Below are 26128 nucleotides of genomic sequence, written 5' to 3' on the forward strand. Positions count from 1 at the left end.
AGAAACACCCCCCCCCAAAAAAAGGCAATAAATCTTAGTGTAAATTAGACCTTCAGATTCAGCGTATCAGAAATTATTATTGTGGGGGTTATGATCTCCTATCTGAACAAATGTGGAATTGTATGTTTTTGCCAGAAGAATGATCACGGATGGGTTTCTATTTGTTCTTTTTTTTTGTTCTAGTGTCCTTTTTAAGAGACTGTAAAGATTGGAGGGCAACTAAACCTCCTCCCAAGATGTAATTTGTTTCTTATTTTGTTTTCAAATGTTATGATTTGAGATCAATTTGACAAAAGAAATCAACTCCTTCAACTACCTACAAACGTATAATACAGAAGTAGACTTAGTATTAAGACCTTCAAAGGACGAAGCGACGATTTTGCCTAGGGGGCATTCAGTTCGGAGAGAGAAGACATTCTGATTCAGAGACATCAGAGAGAGAAGACAGTCTGAATGTGATAGTAAGTATTCAGTTTAGTTTATTAATATTGATAGCTTGCGTCTTATGTTTCCCAAAATGTTTAAGATAGTTTATTTTTATAAATAAAAAAAAAGTAAAATTCTACGGTACTGTTGTATTAGCTGTAAACCATGTAAGAAGTGAAGTTTGGCTAATGCTAAGGAAATAAAACAAAATAGAATAAAAATATAATAGTTTAAAAACAAAATTTGGTTATATATTTACATATTAGGGGGGGGGGGTAAAGCATAGCATATATTAAAAAACCTAACCAAACCTAGATACCTTTTTCCCCCAAGTCCCCAAAAACAATAGTTTAAATATTGTAAACCCAATAACAAACCACACTTTACAATCCATTTCTCTATTGAAAAAAACCCGTTTCTAAAGAAACCCGCATCTTCCCTATATAATACAGCGCGTGTTTTCCAGATAATACATAAGTACCAAAGTATGTCCGGGGAAGGTATTTTGAAGTACCTACCTCCACTCCTTCTCCCTATAAATGGTCCTTGAATTTGCCTACATGACAGGCCTATACTTATTGAAATTTTGACAAAGCAACATTTTACCTTAATTTTCAATTATCAGTTTCTTTTTCTCAAGTTTTAGTTCCGAAAATGCTATTCCTGTTATTTGAGTGGAATTTTCAGCCATATTAATGTTTTTTTTCTTCAAAATTTAGGAAATGTATCTGCATATCTTTAAAACCTTATAAATTGGGATTGAGCAAAGTTGTGAAGCTGAAAACAATTTTGTTGTACTTCATCTAAGCAGAAGATCTATTTTTCAAGGTTTCAATTTTATAACAAACAGATTTGATGAGGTGGCGAACGAGAAATTTGATGAGATCTGATGAGTAAGTCAAAGGTATTCAGAAAAGACAGGATTTGTGGCATTATTATTGCAACCGTTCAGCTCTGGAGGTAGAAAAAAGATGGAGTCTTTCTTTTATTTGTGCCTCGATTTGATTTCATCTTCATTTCAGGTCCGTGTGTCACTGTTTTCCTGAGTGGAAGATATTTCTTACTCAAGTATCTTCTGTCAGCCTGCTACTACGCCATTGATTTACTGATTTCCACCATGAAAAAATGCAGCCGTTCAGAGGTGTCATGTTATATGGGATAGATTTTTTATTGTAATTTTCTGTTCTTGTAAAATAAATGAGACTATTTTTTTTGTATTTATTGATGCTTCAGAAAGAAGAAAGGGAAACTGAATCCTGAGAACTAGATATTAGACTGTAGACCTAAAAAATTGAGCAACGATAGTGATGGAAATCCAATAAAAGAACGGGAAATCCAGCAAACAAGATGGAAATCCAATAAAAATCTTAAAATCCAACATCTTGTTTCGTCAACAAATTGAAAATTCAATTCGGGTATGCGAATCCAACATTTTTGTTTCTCAACAAATTGGATATTCCATAATGACCATGGAGTTCCAAAATAGTCTCCAATATTCAAATGCAGCAGTTGAAATTCCAATTTTGTTGTTGGTAAACATTAGAGACAATTTTGTTGAATCTCAAACAAATTTTTTTTTTACGGTGTGGGGCTATTGGGCTAGCTAAAATTCTAAAAGAGCTGTTTAATGACTCATTTGAAAGCTATTGCTCTTATATACGTGTTTTTTTTTCGATTTTAAATTCGTAAGTGCGATATAGCACTGAAAAAGATTTATGATGCCACTTCTTAAGTGGAAAAGCTCTGAAGTACAAAACAGGTATCATTGTAATAGTTTTGCTCCAGAACCCATAACTCGAGGTTCACAAGAGCCCCTCCCATACACTCCCCTCCCAGCCCCCTTAGTCAGTTTTAAAAATCGTCTGCTCATCAGTAAGCTACTGAAACATTAGCAGGCTATCACACCGTCGTAGATAGATGCTTAATAGCTCAATTATAAGCTATTGCTTGTATTTACTAGGTTTTTAAAAATTCTACCATCTATTAGATTTCACTGATTTTAATGTTAACTAGTTTCTGAGGAGAATTTGCAATGAACTCCATGTCATGGTTGAAGCATTAGCTGCAACATAGTAAAGAGCGAACCACAGCGCATAGTAACTAAAAGTTAAAAATGTTAAAACGGTCGTTTTTTCTTCTTTAATCCAGGCCTAGCGGGTTACTAGAACATCATAGAGAGATGCTTAAGAGCTCATTTAAAAGCTATTTCTCATACGTACGTGATTAATAAAAATTTTGCCATGTCCAAGTGCCATATGGCACGAAAAAAGGCACTTTTTATGCCGTTTCTCGAGGGTTGGGGCTAGAGGGTTACCAGAACATCTTAGATAGATTTTTGATAGCTCATAGAAAAATATCGCTCATATTTACGTTCTTCCTACCTTTTGTAAGTGAGATATAGCACGGAAAACAACATTTTTGGTGCCACTTCTTAAGTGAAAAATCTTGGAAGCATAAAACGGTATCATTGTAGTAATTATGGGCCCAAACCCTTAACCGGAGGTTTGCAAGAGCACCTCCTGCTACTTCCTCCTCCAGTCCCCCTTAATGAGCTATACAATTCAAGTCCTATAAACACCAATATATTAAATTAAACTATTAGAGGTGTGGTTCTGTCAGTACAGCACTAGACTTCAAATTAGATTATCCTGCGTTCGATTCCAGCTTGGATTTTGTTTTTTCAATCATGGTTCTTCCCTTGTTATTATTACTTTTCAGATAATCCACTATTTCTTCAAGCATTACGTACTCATTTTATAGTGCATAATCCAGTACAGCTGGCTTTAAACCTTTTTCTCATATCTATAAGCTTTTTATCAATTTTACCATCCAAAAGTGCCATATAGGCTAGCACTAAAAATGGCACTTTTGGTATTCCTTCTTAGGTGGAAGAGTTTGGAAGCATAAAACGGTACTATTGCAATACTTATGGCCCAAAGCCCTTAACTGGAGGCAGGGGCGGATCCAGGGTTTTTTTTGAGGGGGGGGGGGCAAAATACGTTGATCCGAAAAAAATTTAGGGGGGGGGGGCAAAATAGGTTGATCCAATAAACTTGCGTTAGGAGCAAGTTAAATTAACGCAAACTTGAGTTAATTAAGTAAATTACACTACTTTAGACTACGCTAGGGGGGCCCTCACTGCCCTGGATCTGCCACTGACTGGAGCTTTATAAGATCCCCTCACATAAGATACCCTGTTAGTAAGTTTCATAAATCAACTAGACATATTAAAAGTAAAATATTATTGTGAAAACAAATTTACTAAAACTAAAAACCTTTAAACTAAACATCTACCAAAAATTAAACTTGATTGATCAACAGTTTTGAATTGAACCCTCAAACTTCACTCTGTGATAAAGCCTGTGTGCTACTTCTAACGGCGTTTATTGAAAGGAAGGGACGTCCTTGCCCCCTTAGTTTTTGCTCTGTCAGGACATCTACAGTCATTACATGGACACATCAGTCCATCGACAGTCACAATTGCTACCCGTCAGAACGTCGACAGTCATAACATCGACACGTCATAACATCTAAAAAAATTTTTAGATGTTATGACGTGTCGATGTTATGACTAACGACGTTCTGACGGGTAGCGGTTGTGACTGTCGTGTTATGACTTTCGACGTTCTGACGGTTAGTGGTTCTGACAGATTTTCCTTATCGACGAAATGACGTTTAGTGCTTGTGACGGTTATTCGAAATGCTAGCCCACCGCGGATTAGTGGATGTTTGTAGAGAGTTGACTAAGGGCTCATTTTAAAGCTAATGCTTACCTCTAGTGCCTTTTTATAAATTAAGGCCGATTTGGCCAGATCATAGTGGCGCCATATGAGTAAAATGCATCGTATGGATTCCCTGGATGCTATAGGAAAAATTTCTACGACTGCTATATGAATCACAGTGCTACTCTATGGATGCTCTACACCTTTTTCAAAGAGAGTGAGTATCCCCTCGCAATGTCGTATGGATTCTATGGTGGCTATGGGAAAACATTTCTATGGAAGCTCTACACCTTTTCAAGGAGAGTGAGCATCCCCTCGCAATGTCGTATGGATTCTAAGACTTTATGTTCCTTCCCATGCTATTTGGGGACATTCTGTTCCTTCCCATGCTGTTTTCCCACAGCTCTACACCTTTTCAAAGAGAGTGAGTAGCCCTAGGAATCACAGTGCTATTCTATTGATGCTCTACACCTTTTCAAAGAGAGTGAGTATCCCCTCACAATGTCGTATGGATTCCATGGATGCTATTGGAAAACATTTCTATGGAAGTTCTACCCCTTTTCAAAGAGAGTGAGTATCCTCTCACAATGTCGTATGGATTCTGCGAGACGTATAGGAAAACATTTCTACGAGACATATACACTTTTTTTCAAAGAGCACACGGACATGCATCAAGTGATACAAACGGTACAAGACTTATTTACTTACTTACTTACAATTTTTTCATAATACTTAGATTTTGATTTTGTCAATTATATTCGTTGTAAGTGATAAAAGATGTTGACAGAAAAAATTACTCACTCTGATACTTAAATTAAAAACTTATATAAGGAAGATATATTTTTTTAAGTTCAATAACCAAAAACTTTTGATCGTCACATTACGTATTCAAAAGGTTTATTGCACCTTCTTTAAAAAAATACTGGTTTCAGTCATAAGGGTAAGAAAATCATGTTTTCGTATAAATAATGTCTTTTACTAAAGACACATCCAAGCCATGCTTCCTTCTGACTCCAAAATTGTCAAACAGTAATAAGCTCTAGGCTGAAGGTATCTTACATCATGTCTAGAATTGATTGGCATATGGTGTTAAATCATTTTGCTTAAAAGCTAACTCTAATTGCAAAAAAGAGTATAGCATTTGCGAATTGAACTGTATGAATGATATTAATTGAATAATAGGGAAGAAACAGAACTATATAACATTTGCGAATTGGATCGTATGAAGGTGGCGAAAAAGGGTTAAACTGAATAGCAGTTAAGGTAACCCCGAAGGGCCTGTTAACTCATAGCTTATTTGTTATAAATTTGAAAGAGCATCAATCTATGAAAATGGTTGACGATGATAGAATGACCTTGTGACTTGACCTAGCTTTACTTCTTCGATGTGTTCTTTATAATACACAAGTGGCGTTTGAACAGTGTTGTCAATTTAAAATAGAGTCTAACGTTATAGTATACTAAAAAGTTGATACTAAGAGAGATGTAGATGGCAAGAAAAGAATTTTAATAAAGAAATCCAGAACAATTCATAGAAATCCTTACAAATCAAGTAGTGAGGTGTATATGAGTACAAACCGTCAAGGATCATAAGCACCAATGACCCTAACCACCAAGGACCTCAACCCTCAAATGTCCCCTAACCCCAAACTCCAAGGGGGCCCCCTCCGCCCAACTTTTTGCCCCCCCCCTCCCCCATTTTTTTTTATTTTTTTAAATTTTTTTTTTTACTTTTTTTTATTATTTTTTTAACATAATATATTTTTTCAACTTTTTTTTTTACATCTCTTAGAATGACATGAAACATACTTAAAACAAAAAATTCACATTTAACATTCTCCAACTTCAAAATGGGAATGATATAGATATGTGTGTCGCGACTTTTACTATTAGAAAAATAATGTTTGTAGTGACCTTTTTTTTTATATTTTTATCAACATCCTTTGTCAGATAAATCGAATAAAATTGACAAAATCTTAGTATCAGAGTGATTAAAATCTAAGTATCAGAGTGATTAAATTCCATATCAACATCCCTTTCTCGGATACATCAAATATAATTGACAAAATCTAAGTATCAGAGTGAATAAATTTTGTTTCTCAACATCCTTTGCCAGATACATCGGATAAAATTGACAAAATCTAAGTGTCAGATCGATTAAATTCTATATCAACATCCATTTCTCGAATACATGGGATAAAATTGACAAAAGCTAAGTGTCAGAGTGAATAAATTTTTTTATCAACATCTTTTGTCAGATACAACGAATATAATTGACAAAATCTAAATATCCGAGTGTATAAATGCTCTATCAGCATCCTTTGTCGGGTATGTTGGATAAAATTGACAAAATCTAAATGTCAGTGATTAAATTTTTTTATCAGCATCTTTTGTCAGATACATCAAATATAATTGACAAAATCTAAGTATTAGAGTGAATAAATGCTTTATCAGCATCCTTTGTCAGATATCTCGGATAAAATCTAAGCATCAGAGTGATTAAATTCAATATGAACATCCCTTTCTCGGATACATGGGATAAAATTTACAAAATTTAAGTATCAGAGTGAATAATATTTTTCTATCAACATCTTTTATCACTTACAACGAATATAATTGACAAAATCAAAATCTAAGTATTATGAAAAAATTGTAAGTAAGTAAGTAAATAAGTCTTTCTTGAATTCACTTCTTTGATACACAATACAGAAATTTAATGCAGGAAACTATGAGAAAAAATTGAACAAATTCTTTATTAACATTCTTTATCGATTGAATTTTCTTCCATCAACATCCTTTGTCAGATACATCGAATAAAATTGACAAAATTTAAATATCAGAATGAATAAATACTTTATCAAAATCCTTTATCGGATATGTCAGATAGAATTGACAAAATCTAAGTATCAGACTGAATAAATGCTTTATTAACATCCTTTAAATGCATTATCAACAACATTTGTCGGGTATATCGGATAAAATTAACAAAATCTTTGTACCAGATTGATTAAATTATATATCAACATCCATTTCTCGAATACATGGGATAAAATTGACAAAAGCTAAGTGTCAGAGTGAATCAATTTGTCTTTATCAACATCCTTTGTCAGATACAACGAATACAATTGACAAAATCTTGACAAAGGATGTATAATTGACAAAGGATATTGATAAGGCATTTATTCACTCTGATACTTAGATTTTGTCAATTTTATCTCATGTATCCGAGAAAGGATGTTGATATGGAATTTAATCACTCTGATACTTAGATTTTAATCACTCTGATACTTAGATTTTGTTAATTTTATCCGATATATCCGATAAAGGATGGTGATAAAGTAATTATTCACTCTGATATTTACATTTTTCCTATTTTATTCGATGTATTTGACAAAGAATGTTGATGGAACCAAATTCAATCGATAAAGAATGTTAATAAGGAACTTGTTCAATTTTTTTCATAATTTCCTGAATTAAATTTCTGTATTGTGTATCCTAAGAGTGAATTCAAGAAAGAGTTTGTTACTTTCTTACTTACAATTTTTTCCTAATACTTACATTTTGATTTTGTCAATTTTATTCGTTGTAACTGATAAAAGATGTTGATAAAAAAATTATTCACTCTGGCACTTGAATTTTGTCAATTTTATCCAACATACCCGACAAAGGATGCTGATAAAGCATTTATTCACTCTGATATTTAGATTGTGTCAATTATATTCGTTGTATCTGACAAAGGATGTTGATAAAGAAAAATTTATTCACTCTGACACTTAGCTTTTGTGAATTTTACCCCATGTATTCTAGAAATGGATGTTGATATAGAATTTAATCAATCTGATACATATATTTTGTCAATTTTATCCGATGTACCCGACAAATGATGTTGATAATGCATTTAAAGGATGTTGATAAAGCATTTATTCACTCTGGTACTTAGATTTTAATCGCTCTGATACTTAGATTTTGTAAATTTTATCCGACATATCCGATAAAGGATGGTGATAAAGTACTTATGCACTCTGATATTTAGATTTTGTAAATTTTATTCGATGTATCTGACAAAGGTTGTTGATGGAAGCAAATTTAACCGATAAAGAATGTTAATAAAGGATTTGTTCAATTTTTTCATAATTTCCTGAATTAAATTACTGTATTGTGTATCCAAGAGGTGAATTCAAGAAAGAGTTTGTTACTTACTCACTTACAATTTTTTCATAATACTTAGATTTTGATTTTGTCAATTATATTCGTTGTAACTGATAAAAGATGTTTATAAAAAAAGCTATTCACTCTGATTCTTATATTTTGTCAATTTTATCCCATGTATCCGAGAAAGGGATGTTAATATTGAATTTAATCACTCTGATGCTTAGATTTTATCCGAGATATCCGACAAAGGATACTGATATAGCATTTATTCACCCTGATACTTAGTTTTTGTCAATTATATTTGATGTATCTGACAAAAGATGTTGATAAAAAAAATTATTCACTCTGACACTTAGATTTTGTCAATTTTATCAAACATACCCGACAAAAGATGCTGATAAAGTATTTATTCACTCTGATATTTATATTTTGTCAATTATATTCGTTGTATCTGACAAAGGATGTTGATAAAGACAAATAGATTCACTCTGACACTTAACTTTTGTCAATTTTATCCCATGTATTCGAGAAATGGATGTTGATATAGAATTTAATCATTCTTATACTTAGATTTTGTCAATTTTATTCGATATACCTGACAAATTATGGTGATAATGTATTTAAAGGATGTTGATAAAGCATTTATTCACTCTTATACTTAGATTTTGTCAATTATATTTGATGTATATCACAAAAGATGTTGATAAAAAAAATTATTCACTCTGACACTTGCATTTTGTCAATTTTATCCAACATACCCGACAAAGGATGCTGATAAAGCATTTATTCACTCTGATATTTAGATTGTGTCAATTATATTCGTTGTATCTGACAAAAGATATTGATAAAGAAAAATTTATTCACTCTGACACTTAGCTTTTGTCAATTTTATCCCATGTATTCGAGAAATGGATGTTGATATAGAATTTAATCATTCTGATACATAGATTTTGTCAATTTTATCCGATATACCCGACAAATGATGTTGATAATGCATTTAAGGAATGTTGATAAAGCATTTATTCACTCTGATACTTAGATTTTGTCAATTTTATCCCATGTATCCGAGAAAGGGATGGTGATATGAAATTTAATCACTCTGATACTTAGATTTTAATCGCTCTGATACTTAGATTTTGTAAATTTTATCCGACATATCCGATAAAGGATGGTGATAAAGTACTTATTCACTCTGATATTTAGATTTTGTCAATTTTATTCGATGTATCTGACAAATGTTGTTGATGGAAGCGAATTTAATCGATAAAGAATGTTAATAAAGGATTTGTTCAATTTTTTCATAATTTCCTGAATTAAATTTCTGTAGTGTGTATCCAAGAGGTGAATTCAAGAAAGAGTTTGTTACTTACTCACTTACAATTTTTTCATAATACTTAGATTTTGATTTTGTCAATTATATTCGTTGTAACTGATAAAAGATGTTTAAAAAAAAAATTATTCACTCTGATTCTTATATTTTGTCAATTTTATCCCATGTATCCGAGAAAGGGATGTTGATATTGAATTTAATCACTCTGATACTTAGATTTTATCCGAGATATCCGACAAAAGATACTGATATAGCATTTATTCACCCTGATACTTAGTTTTTGTCAATCATATTTGATGTATCTGACAAAAGATGTTGATAAAAAAAATTATTCACTTTGACACTTAGATTTTGTCAATTTTATCAAACGTACCCGACAAAGGATGCTGATAAAGCATTTATTCACTCTGATATTTAGATTTTGTCAATTATATTCGTTGTATCTGACAAAAGATGTTGATAAAGAAAAATTGATTCACTCTGACACTTAGCTTTTGTCAATTTTATCCCATGTATTCGAGAATTGGATGTTGATATAAAACTTAACCATTCTGGTACATATATTTTGTCAATTTTATCCGAAATACCCGACAAATGATGTTGATAATGTATTTAAAGGATGTTGATAAAGCATTTATTCACTCTGATACTTAGATTTTGTCAATTTTATCGTATGTATCCGATAAAGGGATGTTGATATGGAATTTAATCACTCTGATACTTAGATTTTGTCAATTTTATCCGACATATCCGATAAAGGATGTTGATAAAGTATTTATTCGTTCTGATATTTAAATTTTGTCAATTTTATTCGATACAAGTCTTATTACTGAAACCAGTATTTTTTTTACAGAAGGCACAATAAACCTTTTGAATACGTAATGTGACGATCAAAAGTTTTTGGTTATTGAACTTTAAAAAATATGCCTGCCAAGTCTTGTACCGTCTGTATCAATTGATGCATTTCCGTGTGCTCTTTGAAAAAAGTGTATGTCTCGTAGAAGTGTTTTCTTATACGTCTCGTAGAATCCATACGACATTGTGAGGGGATAGTCACTCTCTTTGAAAAGGTGTAGAGCTTCCATAGAAATGTTTTCCTATAACACTGTGATTCCTATGGCTACTCACTCTCTTTGAAAAGGTAAAGAGCTGTAGGCAAATAGCATGGGAAGGAACATAATGTCCCCAAATAGCATGGGAAGAAACATAAAGTCATAGAATCCATATGACATTGCGAGGGGATACTCACTCTCTTTGAAAAGGTGTAGAGCTTCCATAGAAATGTTTTCCTATGGCATCCATAGAATCCATACGACATTGTGAGGGGATACTCACTCTCTTTGAAAATGTGTACAGCCTCCATAGAATAGCACTGTGATTCCTAGGGCTATTCACTCTCTTTGAAAATGTGTAGAACTGTAGGCAAATAGCATGGGAAGGAACATAATGTCCCCAAATAGCATGGGAAGGAACATAAAGTAATAGAATCCATACGACATTGCGAGGGGATACTCACTCTCTTTAAAAAGGTGTAGAGCATCCATAGAATAGCACTGTGATTCCTATAGCAGTCGTAGAAATGTTTTCCTATAGTATCCATGGAATCCATACGATGCATTCTACTCATATGGTTCCAAAAATGGGACTTTTTGGTGTCTTCCCAGAATTGGTGGGGCTATGAGGCTTGTTAAACCTCTTTAGAGATGGTCTTGTTAAGGGAGGCTATGGTAAGAACTTGACTCGATTGGCTTCCTTTAAAAAATCCAGAGGTGCCGCTGCCAAATTTGAGCCTTAGTATCTCTTTAACAAATGAAGGTAGAAAAATTAGCAAAACGGTTTTTGATAGCTATTTGAAGGGCGATTAATATATATGAATACCTCCTTAATCTTCTGAATTATTTTATCTCCATATCTGGCACTGGCAATTGGTTAGGGGGCTGGTTAGACCCTCTTTCGGTAATTCCTATCAAGTGCTTCCTCTGACATTAGAATAAACTCAACTGGCTTTTTAGGCATGATATAAAATAGACCCCGGCGCCGCACCGATGAGGGAAGACCGGTGGCGGCGGGGCCAAAAACAGCAGCTGTGGTACGCCGCCAGTGCGATCAATGTTGACCGCAAACATTAATGTTTTCATCAGTCTTTCTCAAATCACAGCTTAAATTTACAAATTTACTTTCTCTACTCATTGACCGTACACTTTCACAGGATACTCCACCTAGTAGCTACTGGTAGCAACCAAACTGTCATATTCTTGTAAAAGTCTCTCACCTCCCTTCACACTCCCTTTTGTATTTTTTTAAAGCAGCCATATAGAAGTTTTAACAAATTTAGTCCAAGAATATTGCAATTTTTTTACAGCTTATTTCCCAATAGACGTAATAATTGAATTGTCTGAATCTGCATTTTCTGGCGCGAAGCTCCGGAAAATTTTGGAAGTTCCTGCTAACATGTCCCTTTTTTATGTCCAACTTAAGTATTTTCCAAAGAAAGCAAATAATTTTAAAATTATGCCAAAATTGTTTTGATCTAGTATTAAGGACCACCACTTAACTCCTTAAAGTTTTAGTATTTAAGAAAGAACAACAGAGTACCGCAAAGAGTTAAGAATTTTCAAATCCAGCACTAAGAAATGTCACTTTCCCATGCATTTTTCTGTCTTAGCAATCTCGTTTAGATTATTAATTATAGTGTTTTCGAGCATATGAGGGAGAGGTCCGGTTTTAAATAAGCATAATGCAACCTCATCACTTCAGAGATTCTACTATTATCAAAATATTTGAGCTGCTTCCGATAGTATTGAAATAAGCAAAAATAGTTTAATGTTTTGAGTTTTGTATACTAAAACAGGTGCGAAAAAAGCATTGGTTATTTGTATCCAATACAAGTAAGACACAAAGGCAGCCATTATGCTTCCTTGACCGATACTTCGGCCATAAAAATCTTCTTTAAACCTTCGATGGTCACCGGTACAATGCTGACTTTTCTAGGGAGTCGCCCGACAAGTTCGTTCAAAGTGGATCTTACCGGACCGACAAAATGCTAAGTTTTGGAGGGCTCCGCCCGCCAAGTCTTTTCCAACTTTTCCCATTTCACGCAGATGAAGCAGTAAGCTTCGTCGTCGTGGCTTACCGATCCTTTGACCAATGGAATTATTTTATGACATTATGTGGGACCGACAAAATACCAAGTTTTGAAGTGCTCCGTCCGACAAGTCCTTTTCTAGGGAACCAACTGGTTTCTGTCGACCTTGTGTAGATGAATCAGTAAATGTTGTCGTGCTTCGCCCCATGAAAACCCTTTCAGAGGCTTTACCTTACGCCGAAAAATAGTGACTTTTGCCGGGCTTCGCCCTACAAAAGTCCTTTCTCAGGACCTTTAGGGGGGTCGCCCAGCCCCCCTTACTGGCGCCCCTGCTTGGGAGTCACTCACAAGTCCTCAGTTGTCAAAAAACGCAGCTAATATTTGTTACTACTATTGCCTATCGGCTATGCTTAAAGTACATATTGCTGGACTTTTGGCTTTTTCTGTACTACCCTGAATTGTTATTTGAAATAAACGGTTAAAACGGTTTTTCTAAATGATTTGTCGCTTTTATGTTCTCTAAGAATAAAAATCTCCATGCGTCGACTGGAGGGTTCAAGCTACTGGCGGGTGGGATAACTGTAAAACCAACAAAATGGATTTAAAAAATAAGTGGAATGTTCGATGCTGCTTGTCGGACTGTCCAGGCATATTATCGTAGCATATTTTCAAGTATATTTACAACAAAAAAAGTTCGTTTGAAACTGTCAACCAAGGCAATAAAGAATAGTTTCTGATACAGAAAATTCCCCAATTAGGTTGCACTTATGCAAACCCTAAATCACTTCAGCTCAAACCTCAGAACGGCGAGAAGCAAAATTTGACTTTAGGCTAAAACGGAAAAAGTGGTCTCACCTCAAGTTGACCTCGGCCTCGATTCGAGCTATTGCAAAAATCTAGTGCTCATCCATAGTTTTCAGACATCTCTCTTTTTTTCTTGTCTGAAAAGTAAGACGTTATTTTCAATGGTAGTTAAATATCAGGGTGGACCCACCTAAACTATATCGAGGCTCAGGCTTCAAAACCCTTCACTAAGCCACCCAAATAATAAAGTGGTTATATTTTGGCAGCAGCCGAGTTTTTTTGTCTGAAAATACAGTCTTTACTGGCCAACTGAATTTTCGTTTGACTACAAGATTTGACTTAATGCAAAAATGAAAAAGACCTTTCGGGAAACTGAAAGGACCTGTAAAGGTCCGAAAAATGGTAAAGAAGCTGAAAGTGCTGCAATAGGTCCTCAAAACGTCGGAATGGTTACAGAGCTACTATAAAGGGTATATTTTTTGGCGACAACAGTTATGAAAGCTGCGATCTACTCTATACAATCGAACCTTCAAGTTAAAAGAGTTTAAAAAACTTTTAACAATGAAAATTAATAAAAAATCGAGACTTTAAACGAACAAGATATCCCTCCCTCCCTGTACCTATGAAGTATTTTATCTTTGCAATTAACGTATAAGACTCTGAATAAATTTTTCAAAAAGCCAGAGACAAGGGAAGAGAGTTTCCAATACGTCAGTAACACGTATATATACACAAAAATATTTTGCAAGGTCAGAAACATGCGAACAGAATTCTCAAAAAGTCAGAAACATGAACAGAATCTAGAAAAGATCAAAATCATATGAAAAGAACTTTGAAAAGGTCAGAAACACACAAACAGTGTTAGAAACACATGACCAAAATTTTCAAAACGTCAGAAGTACCGTAAGAGTTTGAAAACTTACTTTCTGAAAACTCTCTTCGTGTGTTTCAAAAACCAAAATGGGAATATGTAACTACGTTATAATGGTTAACAGCTACCTTAGGTTAATCTAACCTAAGTTAACGGAATCTACAATCAACCATTTGAATATTTTCATGCGTTTTTCAAACTGTTTGTTAGAAAAATTCGGTTCGTGTGTTTCTGACTGTTATAAAATTCTTTTCGTGTTTTCGTATTTTTAAGATGAAACTCACCCTTATGCTTCGTCATATCAATAAGATCCCATGCAGTTTTTGCTCCATTTAGTGCAGCTTCAACAACAGCAATAGGGCTGCCAACAAAGGTATAAACTGTACGATTAGTCGATTCTCCCGGGTCAACGTCTAAGAGTGAGATACCTGGTGTTTCTCTAATGGATTTCGATATTGCTGAAATTACCTGAAAAGAGAAGGAAATTATTGCTTTTTATTGAATGCTTAAAGCACGCTATAATGCTTAGAGTGCAAATACCTTAGCCAAAATTATCATTATATACAGAAATTATTCTGTATATGAAAGGGGTTGTCCCCTCCTCAACACCCCGCTATTTATACTTAAGTTTGACTTTTTATCAAAACTCTACTTTTTAAAACAATAAAAAAATTCAGCATAAAGAGTGGGGTGTTGAGGAGGGGAGAGCCCCTTTCATATACAAAATAATTTCTGATCGTTTAAAGTTTTAATGTCGCTCCTGGCTTTCAGTTAAAAAACTTCTTTTTTATTTAGTTTCTGAACGTTTTTGAATTAATCCAGGTTTTGAATTTGGCTCACCGTACATGAATAATTAAAACGAAATTTGCATATTAGTTTTACTTTTTTTAACTAATAATAACCTTATAATAACATAAGTTCATTTGTATTCAATTTATTTAGGAATGACTCCTGAATCGCAAAGGCTGTTTAATTAGAATAATAACTCCTTTTAAAAGTAAAAACAAACTTTAGCGTAAGAGCAAGCTATTGAGGAGAGGCACCCCCTCCTTCTATAGGTAATATTTTCTGTTTGTCTTAAGTTTTTATGTTGCTTCTTACTTTCAGTTGAAAAAACTTGTTTCTTTTTCTATTTAATTCAAGCTATTAAAGCTACTACACGATAGTGGTGGTAGAAGAGGTTTCCAAAACTGTCTAAAGTAAAACTGACATTTGTGATACTTAACCAATGATAAAAAAATTTATAGAAAAAAAAATCATAAACGGTAAAAGACCAAACAGTAACAACAAACATTTTATTTAATAAGCTCTATTTTCTTTTCCAGAAATAAATATTAGATAAATAATTGTTCAAAAAGATACATTTTTTAGAAAATTTTAAAATTAGAAAAACAGACGATTACTTTCGTGTCTTTTCTACATCAGTATATCACTGGTTCTAAGGAGCTCTATCCAGCAGAAAATGAAACATAGTTGACAAAAAAAAGTAAACTAGAAATAAGGTAAACACGTTATTGTTGGCAACATTAAAATGTTTCATACACATGGACAACATTCAGCATGAAAACAAATTCTGAAAAATTAAGAACGACGTTTACAATGTACTATTTATTTATTTATTTTTTGTTTTTTGGTTTGTTTTAGATCAGGGTCCTTAGCATCGAAGGAATTGTCGTAGAAACTTCAAAAAGGACTTATTCGATTGGAAATTGAAAGAGTTAGCGCCCTTTCTAACATTCGAAAGTGATTGGAGGGCACCTAACCCCACTCCCACGCCCACCATTTCCCCAACCACATCCAATCAAAATTTTGACACGGCCATTTTGTTCAACGCAGTTGAAAGGTCCGGAAATTATGTCATTGAGGATTACAACCCTCCCCACAGCCCTCAGGGTTTTAAGTTATGTTCTGGGGATATATAAGGCTTATACAGAAAGCGTGATGGTATAAACTTCGGAGGGGGTTCATTGGATTGGTAATCCGTTGTTCTATGGCCTATTTTAAGATTCAGAGTGATCGGAGGGTGGATATGCCCCCCTTCCCCAAAAAAACACACACCTCGAATTTTCCTGAAATACATCTGGTAGAAATTTTGAGATGGTCATTTGTTGTTGTAGACACCTCGAAAAAGACTCATCCGATTGGAAATTGAAGGGGCTAGTGCCCCTTTTAAAAGTCGAAAGTGCTTGGAGGGCAACTAACCCGCCTCCCATTCCCACAATTTCCCCAAACACATGCAATTAAAATTTTTGGAAAGCCATTTTGTTCGCCCTAGCTAAAGGTGTGGAAGTTACGTCTTTGAGGATGACATCCCCCACAACCCTCAGGGTAAGGGTTGTAATTTTTGCCCTGGGGCATATAAGGATTTTATTAGAAAGAGTGGTTGTATAAACTTCGCAGAAGGCTCATTGGATTGGTAATTAGAAGTTCTAGTGCCCTATTTAAGGTTCAAAGGGTCGAAGAGTGGATACTTCCCCTCTCCCACACCTTGTATTTTCCCGAAATGCATCCGATTGAAATTTGGAGATGGCCAGTTGTTTTAAAAGGCTTAATTCGATTGACAATTGAAAGGGCTTTTTTAATACTCAAGTGATTAGAGGGCAACAAGCCCCCCCCCCCACCCACGCCCATCAATTTCCAAAACACATCTAATAAAAATGTGAGATTTTCAATTGGTTCAGCGTAGTTGAAACTTCAGGAAATTATGTCTTTGAGGCTGAGACTCCCCCACAGCCCTCAGCGCAAAGGTTGTAAGTTTTGCCCCGAGGGTATAGAAAGTTTTTATGGAAAGAATGGTCGTATAAACTCCGGAGGGGGCTCATTGGGTTAGAAATCAAATGTTCTAGTTCCTTTTTAAGGGGCAAAGTTATCAGGGGCAGCCACCCCTTTCCCTATGTTGTATTTTCCACAAATACATCCGATAAAAATTTCGAGATAGCCATTTGTTCAAAAATAGTCCAAAGATCATATAATAAGACCTTTGGGGTGGACAGAATCCCCTAGAGTCTGGGGGTAAGGCATTTCATAATAACCTCCAAAGGCCACCCCGCCACCGCGGCATTACGCGCCTGTCTCCTACCATCCACGTAGCATTGAACAGCAGGACTTGGCACTTCATTGCCAGAACGTGATACGCCAAGCAATTCACACCACAGTGCCACACTATTGCTACTCTGCAGCACCTTCTGACACCATCATTCCTAAGACATTTCAAGATATTTTCTCTCTGAATATAACGCACTAAATCCATTGGTACCCAACAGTCGCCTGATACACTGCATCAATTTCAAACCTGTGTGACACTTTTACTCCCCCTCTGGCACCAGCTACCACCCTCCCATCATTCTTAGGCCATTTCAAGATATTTCTTTTAATAGGGTGATAACCCCACTTCTGCCCCCTCCCCCCCCAGTTACAACGCTTCCACCTCAAATTCAGCTGGCTCCAAACCCGGTAAAACCGACTCCAGGTCCATCTATGCCCCCTCCAACCCCAACTCCAAATCTGGCTCTGGCTGAGTCAGTTCCGTATCTTCCGCTTCTACCCTCCAATTCCACAGTTTCAATTCTTCCAATTCCACTCGAATTCCGCCAATTCCAAGATTTTGTATATGGTTGCCTTAGTGGTAATCAATCGTTTATCGTCGAAATTAGTTAGTTTATTATAAGTTTTCAATCAGCATCTTTGGTAAACTGGAAAGATAAACATCTAGATCATATTTTAAAAATTGAGAATGAAATATTCCAAGTAAATGTGTGCACGTGATAAAGTTATTGTCACATTGAATGCTGATAGTGAGAAATATTTGAATTATGAAACAAGCACAAAAGGCGATCTTATTGGAAATGTATGCGCGCATTGTCATGACACTAAGGAGTTAAATTCCTTTGAAATACCAAAAAAAATCAACACTACTGAAGGTGAATATTGTAGAAAAATATTTCCAAAGATGGTAGTCCTCAAAGGGAATGATATTCTAAAACTTTTAGTTGACAAAGAAGGGCAACTACTTGCTACCGTTGCTGGTAACACACTACCAGTAAATAGACCATATCAACATCTTTCTGGTATTAACATTCCAAAGAAGGCAAGAATAAGATGGGCATACCCCATCATCAATATCATAATCCATATCTTATCCAAGCGTCAAAATTGCGACCTATGTAGAATAATGTCGTAATAGACAATGAAAAGGCAAAAAAAAATTAAAAAGAGCACTAGCAAATATTGTCAGCATGGAGATTAAAGAGGATTTGATGAAAAACAAGCCCCATGGGAACTTCACATATACCATCAAGGAAAAGGTAAAAGTGAAGTATTTCGACAAAGCGTGCGCAAAAGTTATCGTTGCATTGAATGCTGAGAAAGAGACATAAATGAATTAAGAAATAAGTGTTAATGACAATCTTATTGGAAATGTATGTGTGCACGGTCATGACACTAGGGAGTTAAATTCGTTTGGAGTACCCTAGAAATTCTACCGTCAAAGTGCTGGATATAAGAGAGTAACATTCCCCGAGATTATAGTGCTCTAAGAGAATGCTAGTCTAAGACTTTCAGTTGACGACGAAGGTCAACTTCTTGCTACCGTTGCTGGTAACGCATTACCCGTTGATAGGACTTATCACCATCTTTCTGACATTAAAATTCAAAAGAAGACAAGAAGAAGAAGACAGGTATACCGCTCTAACAGTATCATAAGTCATATAATATCCAAGTGCCAAAACTGCGACCTGTGCAAAAATAATGTTGTAATAGACAATGGAATTGCAAGTAAAATAAAAAGGGCTTTGAAAGACATTATCACCAAGGATTATAAGGATGAGTTGACGAAAAACTAAGCATCAGCGAACTTTACCGCTACCATCATGGGTTTACCAACAGATGCAGTCCATGAAGTCGGTATTATCGACAATGAAATGTATGACGAGGTTGTTACAAGTTGTGTATACCCCCAAAATGGAAATATGTGACATCTGAAGAAAAAACATGACGAAGTATTTTCTGAGTAGATTTAAGGTGTTCATTTCTTATGATGATATTCAACACGTAATTATACTCAATAAAATATTTTATTGCATTACTTCGTCTTGTTCCCATTATTTTCAAAGTATTGTTATCAACTCCGGGGAAATTCAGAAGAGATTTTGAAGTTTTCTTCACTTCTTTGGAAAAAAAAATTAGAATTAAAATAGAACTTTCCCAAAGAATAAAAAGTTCTATGTAAGTTCGGTATTTTCTCAAAAAAGAGAAAAATGTTCAACTTAGATTCTGATTTTTTTTTCTGAAGAAGAGAAAAAGTTATACTTCAGTTTTGAATTTCTCAAAGAAAAAAACAGTTATACTCCGATTCTGGATTTTTTTTTCCAGAGAAGAGAAAAAGTTATACTTCGATTCTGAGTTTTCTCAGAGAAAAGTGAGAAAGTTCCACTTTAATTCTGACTTTTTCTAAAGAAGCGAAAAAAGTTCTAGATCAGTTCTAAATTTTTAAAGAAGAAAACTAAAATCCATGTTCTGTTCTGAATTTTTCCCTAGAAGATACGGAAAATTACAGTTCGATTCTGATTTTTTCCATAGAAAAGTTCCACTTAAATTCTGATTTTTTTTCCAAAGAAGTGAAGAAAAGTTTAAGTTCTCTTCTGAATTTTCCTGGAGTTGATAAAGTACCCTAAAAATAGTGAAAACAAGACAAAATAATGCAATAAAATATTTTCATTGCAAATATTTGCGTGTTGAAGATCATCATAAGAAATCAACACCTTAAATCTACTCATTAGATACTTCGTCATGTTTTCTCTTCAGATGTCACATATTCCCATCTTTGGGGTATACGAGGCTTTTAACAACCTCGTCAAACATTTCATTGTCAATAATACCGGCTTTATGGGCTGCATCTGTTTGTAAACCCATGATGGTTGCAGTAACGTTTGCTGATGCTTTTTTTGTCAATTAATCTTTATATTCTTTGGTGATATTGCCTTTCAAAGCCCTTTTTTCTACTTGCGGTTTTATTGTCTATTACGACATAAACTTTGCATAGGTCACAGTTTTGATACTTGGATATGATATGACTTATGATACATTTAGAGCAGTATGCCTGTCTTCTTCTTCTTGTCTTGTTTTGAATGGTAATGCCAGGAAGATGGTGATAAGTTCTATCAACGGCAAATGTGTTACCATCAACGGTAGCAATAGTTGACCTTCGTTGTCAACTAACAGCTTTAGACTAGCATTCCCTTTGAGGCCTATCATCTGGGTCAATGCAACGATAACTCTATAACGAGCACACACTTTCTCGAGATACTTCATCTTCACCTTCTCCATGATGGTGTTAGTGGAGTTTCCATGACGTTTGTTTTTCATAAAATTCTCTTGAATCTCCATTATGATAACGTTTGGTAGTGCCGCTTTTATTTTACTTGTGGTTTCATTGTCTATTACGACATTATTTTTACATAGGTCATAGTTTTGACAATTGGATAAAATATGGCTTAGGATATTGATGTTTTGGTATGTCCGTCTTCTTCTTGTCTTTTTTTAATGTTACTACCAGAAAGATGATGATATAATCTATCAACAGGTAATGTGTTACCAGCAACGGTAGCAAGAAGTTGGCATTCGTTGTCAACTAAAAGTTTTAGACTAGCTTTCTCTTTGAGCACTATCATCTCTGGATATTTTATTCTTCTATATCCACCTTCAGTAATTTTAATTTTTTCAGTATTACAAAGGAATTTAACTCCTTAGTGTCATGAAAATGCACGCATACATTTCAAATAAGATCGCCATTAGTACTTGTTTCATAATTCAAATATTTCTCATTGTCAGCATTCAATCTGACAATAACTTTATCATAAGCACAGATTTTCTTGGAATATTTCATTTTCACTTTTTAAAATATGATCTAGATGTTTATCCTTCCAATTTACAAAAAATACTGATTGAAAACTTATAACAAACTAACTAATTTCGACGATCAACCATAGATTACCACTGAGGCAGCTATATACAAAATCTTGGAATTGGTTACCACTAATTCGACGATCAACCATAGATTACCACTGAGGCAGCTATATACAAAATCTTGGAATTGGTGGAAGTTGGTGTGGAATTGGCTAAATCGGAATTTTGGAATCAGAGGGTAGAAGAGGAGGATCCGGAACTGACCTAACCGGAGCCAGATTAGGAGTTGGGGTCGGAGGAGCATAGATGGAGCTGGAGTCAGTTGCACCGGATTGGAAGCCAGCAGAATTGGATGTGGAAGCGTTGTAACGGAGGGGGGCAGAAGCGGAGTTATCATTCTATTAAAAAATATCTTGAAATGTCTTAGGAATGATGGTAGGGTGGTAGCTGGTGCCAGAGGGGGAGTAATAGTATCACATATGCCGGGAATTGATGCGGTGTATCAGGGGAGGGTTTGGTTGCGAAAACATGAACCAATGGATTTACTGCGTTATTTTCAAAGAGGAAATATCTTGAACTGTCTTAGGAATGATGAATGGGGTGTCGGACGGGGCCGCAGAGCAGTAATAGTGTGGCACTGTAGCGTGAATTGCTTGGAGTAGTGCGTTCTTGTAATGAAATGCCAATTCCCACTGTTCAATATTAGGTGGATGGTGGGGGAAGGCGCGTAATGCCGCGGTTGCGGGGTGTCTTTTGGAGGTTAATATGAAAGGCTTGACTTGCAAAATACTTGAATCATTGGATTGAAGCAAAATATTTAACAATAAATGTCTGGAAAATGTCTTGGATAATAAATGTTTGGAATATTGATGAGATGTCAGAGGGTGCCACAGAGCAGTAATAGTGTGACACAGGACTGGGAATCCCTGGAAAATAATAGCAATTGAAAATATATCGATTAAGGGTATTCAAACGTTAGAAGCGCTTAAAATGTTGATGACGGGTGTTGCAAGGTGCCGCAGAGAAGTAATAATGTGATACTGTTGCGTGAATTGCTTGAGGTATAACATTCTGGTAGTGAAATGCGGAGTTCCGTTGTTCAACGCCACTTGGATGGTAAGGGGGTGGGTGTATAATGCCATGGTGTGGGGTGTATTTTGTGGGTTATTATGAAAGGCTAGGCTCACAAAAAACTCGAATGAATGGATTGAATGAAAGCATAATTTTTAAAAAGAAATGTCTGAAAAATCTCTTGGAGGTGATGATGAGATGTCAGGAGTGCAGTCAAATAATGTCGATGTGGTGTGAATTGCTTGGAGTATCATGTTCTACAGCTTAGAATTTAAGGTGGATGCGTTAAAGAATTTTTACTGTGAAGGGGAGGGGTGCCACGTAGAGGGCAGGCGCATAATGTTGTGGTAGCTTGAACCTCATAAGATTGAACTTGATAAGATTGAACAAAATATATTTATATTTACATATTTGTCTCAAAAATATTTTAGGAATGCTGATGTGATGTCAGAAAGAAGTCGCAGAGTAGTAATAGTTTGGCACAGTGCCGGGAATCGTTGGAAAATAATAGCAACAGAAAATATATCGATTGAGGGTGTTCAAACGTCAGAGGAAGCTTAAAATGTTGATGGCGTGTGTCGCAGGATTGCCACGAAGTAGTTATAGTGTGGTACTGTGGTATGAATCGCTTGGAGTATCACGCCTAGGAAGGAAATGCCGACTTCTCGCTGTTAAAAAATATATACTGTTAATTTAGATTCAACAGCTTATTTTAGGAGTGATAAGGTTAGAGATGTCCTAGGGGTGGTGAGGGGGGGGGGGGGTTGCCATGTGAATGGCAGGTGTGTAAAGCCATGATGGTTTGGGAGTATTTTGAAGGTTAGCATGCATGGCTTGGGTTGCAATAAGCTTGAATCAACGGGTTGAATGTATAATTTTTAAACATAAATGTCTGAAAAATACTTTAGGAATGATGATGTGATGTCAGAGGGGTGTCGCAGAGTAGTAATAGTGTGGCCCGTGCCCAAATACATTTCCAATAAGATTGTCATTAACACTTATTTCTTAATTCAAATATCTTTCTCAGCATTCAATGCAACGATAACTTTTGCGCACGCTTTGTCGAAATACTTCACTTTTACCTTTTCCTTGATGGTATATGTGAAGTTCCCATGGGGCTTGTTTTTCATCAAATCCTCTTTAATCTCCATGCTGACAATATTTGCTAGTGCTCTTTTTAATTTTTTTTTTTGCCTTTTCATTGTCTATTACGACATTATTCTACATAGGTCGCAATTTTGACGCTTGGATAAGATATGGATTATGATATTGATGATGGGGTATGCCCATCTTATTCTTGCCTTCTTTGGAATGTTAATACCAGAAAGATGTTGATATGGTCTATTTACTGGTAGTGTGTTACCAGCAACGGTAGCAAGTAGTTGCCCTTCTTTTTCAACTAAAAGTTTTAGAATATCATTCCCTTTGAGGACTACCATCTTTGGAAATATTTTTCGACAATATTCACCTTCAGGAGTGTTGAATTTTTTTGGTATTTCAAAGAAATTTAACTCCTTAGTGTCATGACAACGCACGCATACATTTCCAATAAGATCGCCATTAGTGCTTGTTTCATAATTCAAATATTTCTCACTATCAGCATTCAATGTGACAATAACTTTATCATGTGCACACATTTACTTGGAATATTTGATTCTCAATTTTTAAAATATGATAAATATTTTACCTTTTCCTTTAAATTATTCTAACTTGTGTTTTACCCAATGATATTGCTTTCGTAATATTGTAGAATACTGAAAAAGTGAGTACGGTGGTTCAGTTGCGTGAGGGTTTAGTTACACAAGGGCTCAGTTACAAGGGGGTTCAGTTGCACAGTGGTTCAGTTACAATGGAACCGTTAATTTTGATTGAAATCCTTCGTCCTTAAGGGGGTGTCTTTTCCCTGATTCTTGCCGAAAGCTGATTCTTTTACTGTATATATCGTTATCGAAGCTCCTTTTTTAAGAGTTATAATTACTAGTAGCACGAGATTATTCCTTACTTACAGTTCGTGACCATAAACTGCTAAATATATAAAAATAAATATAAAATCCAATATTTCCATTTAAGCGTCAATAAAAAACAAAGTTTCTTGTAACACTTGCCTCCTCCTGCTAAGAATAACTGATGGTACTCATGATCGTCCCTCTACCTCTCTACCTTCTGTAAAAGGAAAGCGCATAATTTAACTTTTATGCTAAAAAGAAAACATTTTTTGCAGTAAAAGGGAGAGCTATCACCGGGCAACACCGTATTCAGTCTTTTTCCAATAAAGGGAGACAAGATATTAATTCTAACTACCCCCTCCCTTCATTAGCTTGATGGCTTACGATGAGTTATAAAATTTGGGTATGAAAACGTACTTTCTAAGGGATCAGCCCTCCCCCTACCTAAGTAGTATGCGCCTTCTGGATTGGCGCGAAGCTAGCAATTTCTATGTTATTTGCGCTACGGCCATAGGACCATGCTATTTGCGTACGCTATTTGGGGCTATTGACTTGCAGATCAGGTTTGGTGGATTTTATCTGGTTTGGTGGTTATAGTCTGGTTTGGTGGATATAGTCTGTTTTAGTTTTTCAAAGAGAGTGAGTATTTGACATTTTTGCAAAAAGGGATTCGCAAATTGGACACTATGAAAGATATTAATTAATGTTTTGAATAATAGGAGTGTGAATAATGTATTGCTTTAGAAAAGCATGCTGCTGCTGCTGCTGACAACAGTCGGACTATAACTAACTGTAAATCAGACGTGTCCAATGAATATGTAGTAGTAGTAATAATTTTCCCATATATCTATCTACGTTAACAGGAACAACAACAAAAAAACAATATTTCATGATCATTAATTTGCAACATGAAAACTATATTTGTTCAACATGAACAATATAAAAATAACACTTGTTCAACAAGAACAACAACAATATTTCATGGTCATTTATTTGCAACATCAAAACTCTATTTGTTCAACATGAACAACAATGATAAAAATGACACTTTATGTACAACACAAAAAAAACACTTTTTGTCCATCAACAGCAAGAACAACACTTATTGTCTTAAAACACTTTTTTTTTGTCCAACAAGAAAACTTTATGTACATTAGTAGCAAATACACACTTTTGTGTCACAACAACACTTGAAAACAACAGAAAAAACAAAAACACTTGGAACATGAAATATCACAGTTGAACGATTATGAATTTAAAAGTGGCCCCCCCTCCGGGCCGCGGAGCCGGAGCCGGCCGCCCACCCACCAGGGGTGGGCGGCCGGTCTTCGCCGCCATGGAGCAATTTATCCAGACCAAGTTGATTGCGATAGTCTATGCATTCAACTCGGTCACAAAGAAATAAGGTAGTGGCCATGTGGCAGCTTCACTCACACCATTCTCAAGCACATAGACTTTGTCGGATATACACGACATTGCATTTTTTCCACTCTCACAGTATAATTTCTATACTGTAGAGAGTGAATTACTAGCTCTGCTGTGCTCTCGGCACTAGGCTGCTCTCCACACAGTCTCTGTACACGCTTATGTTGAAATTGCTCTTTACAAAATGTGTAGGCACCCCTTTACACGCCTGCTTTTCATCCCCATTATGAGTTTTAACGCAATAAACTGTCGGACCGGAACATCCCCCTGGATATCAAATCACTCCCCGTCTCTGATTTTAACATTAATAGTTGGTTGGGGGCTTGACGTTTCACCGACTCGGGGTAGAGGGACGGATTCCAGTTGGTGAAATCCATTCGCGAGCTGATGTGT

At 35.3% G+C, this 26128-nt stretch overlaps 1 protein-coding gene across 1 annotated transcript in view; it reads right to left on the reverse strand.

The window, feature by feature from the left end:
- The window catches only part of LOC148940077 (formimidoyltransferase-cyclodeaminase-like), a 127872-nt gene that overhangs the window by 89803 nt on the left and 11941 nt on the right, over positions 1 to 26128 (reverse strand). The window contains exon 2 of the mRNA XM_089106508.1: positions 14675 to 14858. Coding sequence (XP_088962634.1) covers positions 14675 to 14858 — 184 coding nt within the window. The remainder of the gene's footprint in view (positions 1 to 14674; positions 14859 to 26128) is intronic.

The sequence above is a fragment of the Artemia sp. Qi Xiang Cuo genome, chromosome 20, assembly GCF_049724085.1.
Source record: "Artemia sp. Qi Xiang Cuo chromosome 20, ASM4972408v1, whole genome shotgun sequence".
Classification (NCBI taxonomy): domain Eukaryota; kingdom Metazoa; phylum Arthropoda; class Branchiopoda; order Anostraca; family Artemiidae; genus Artemia; species Artemia sp. Qi Xiang Cuo.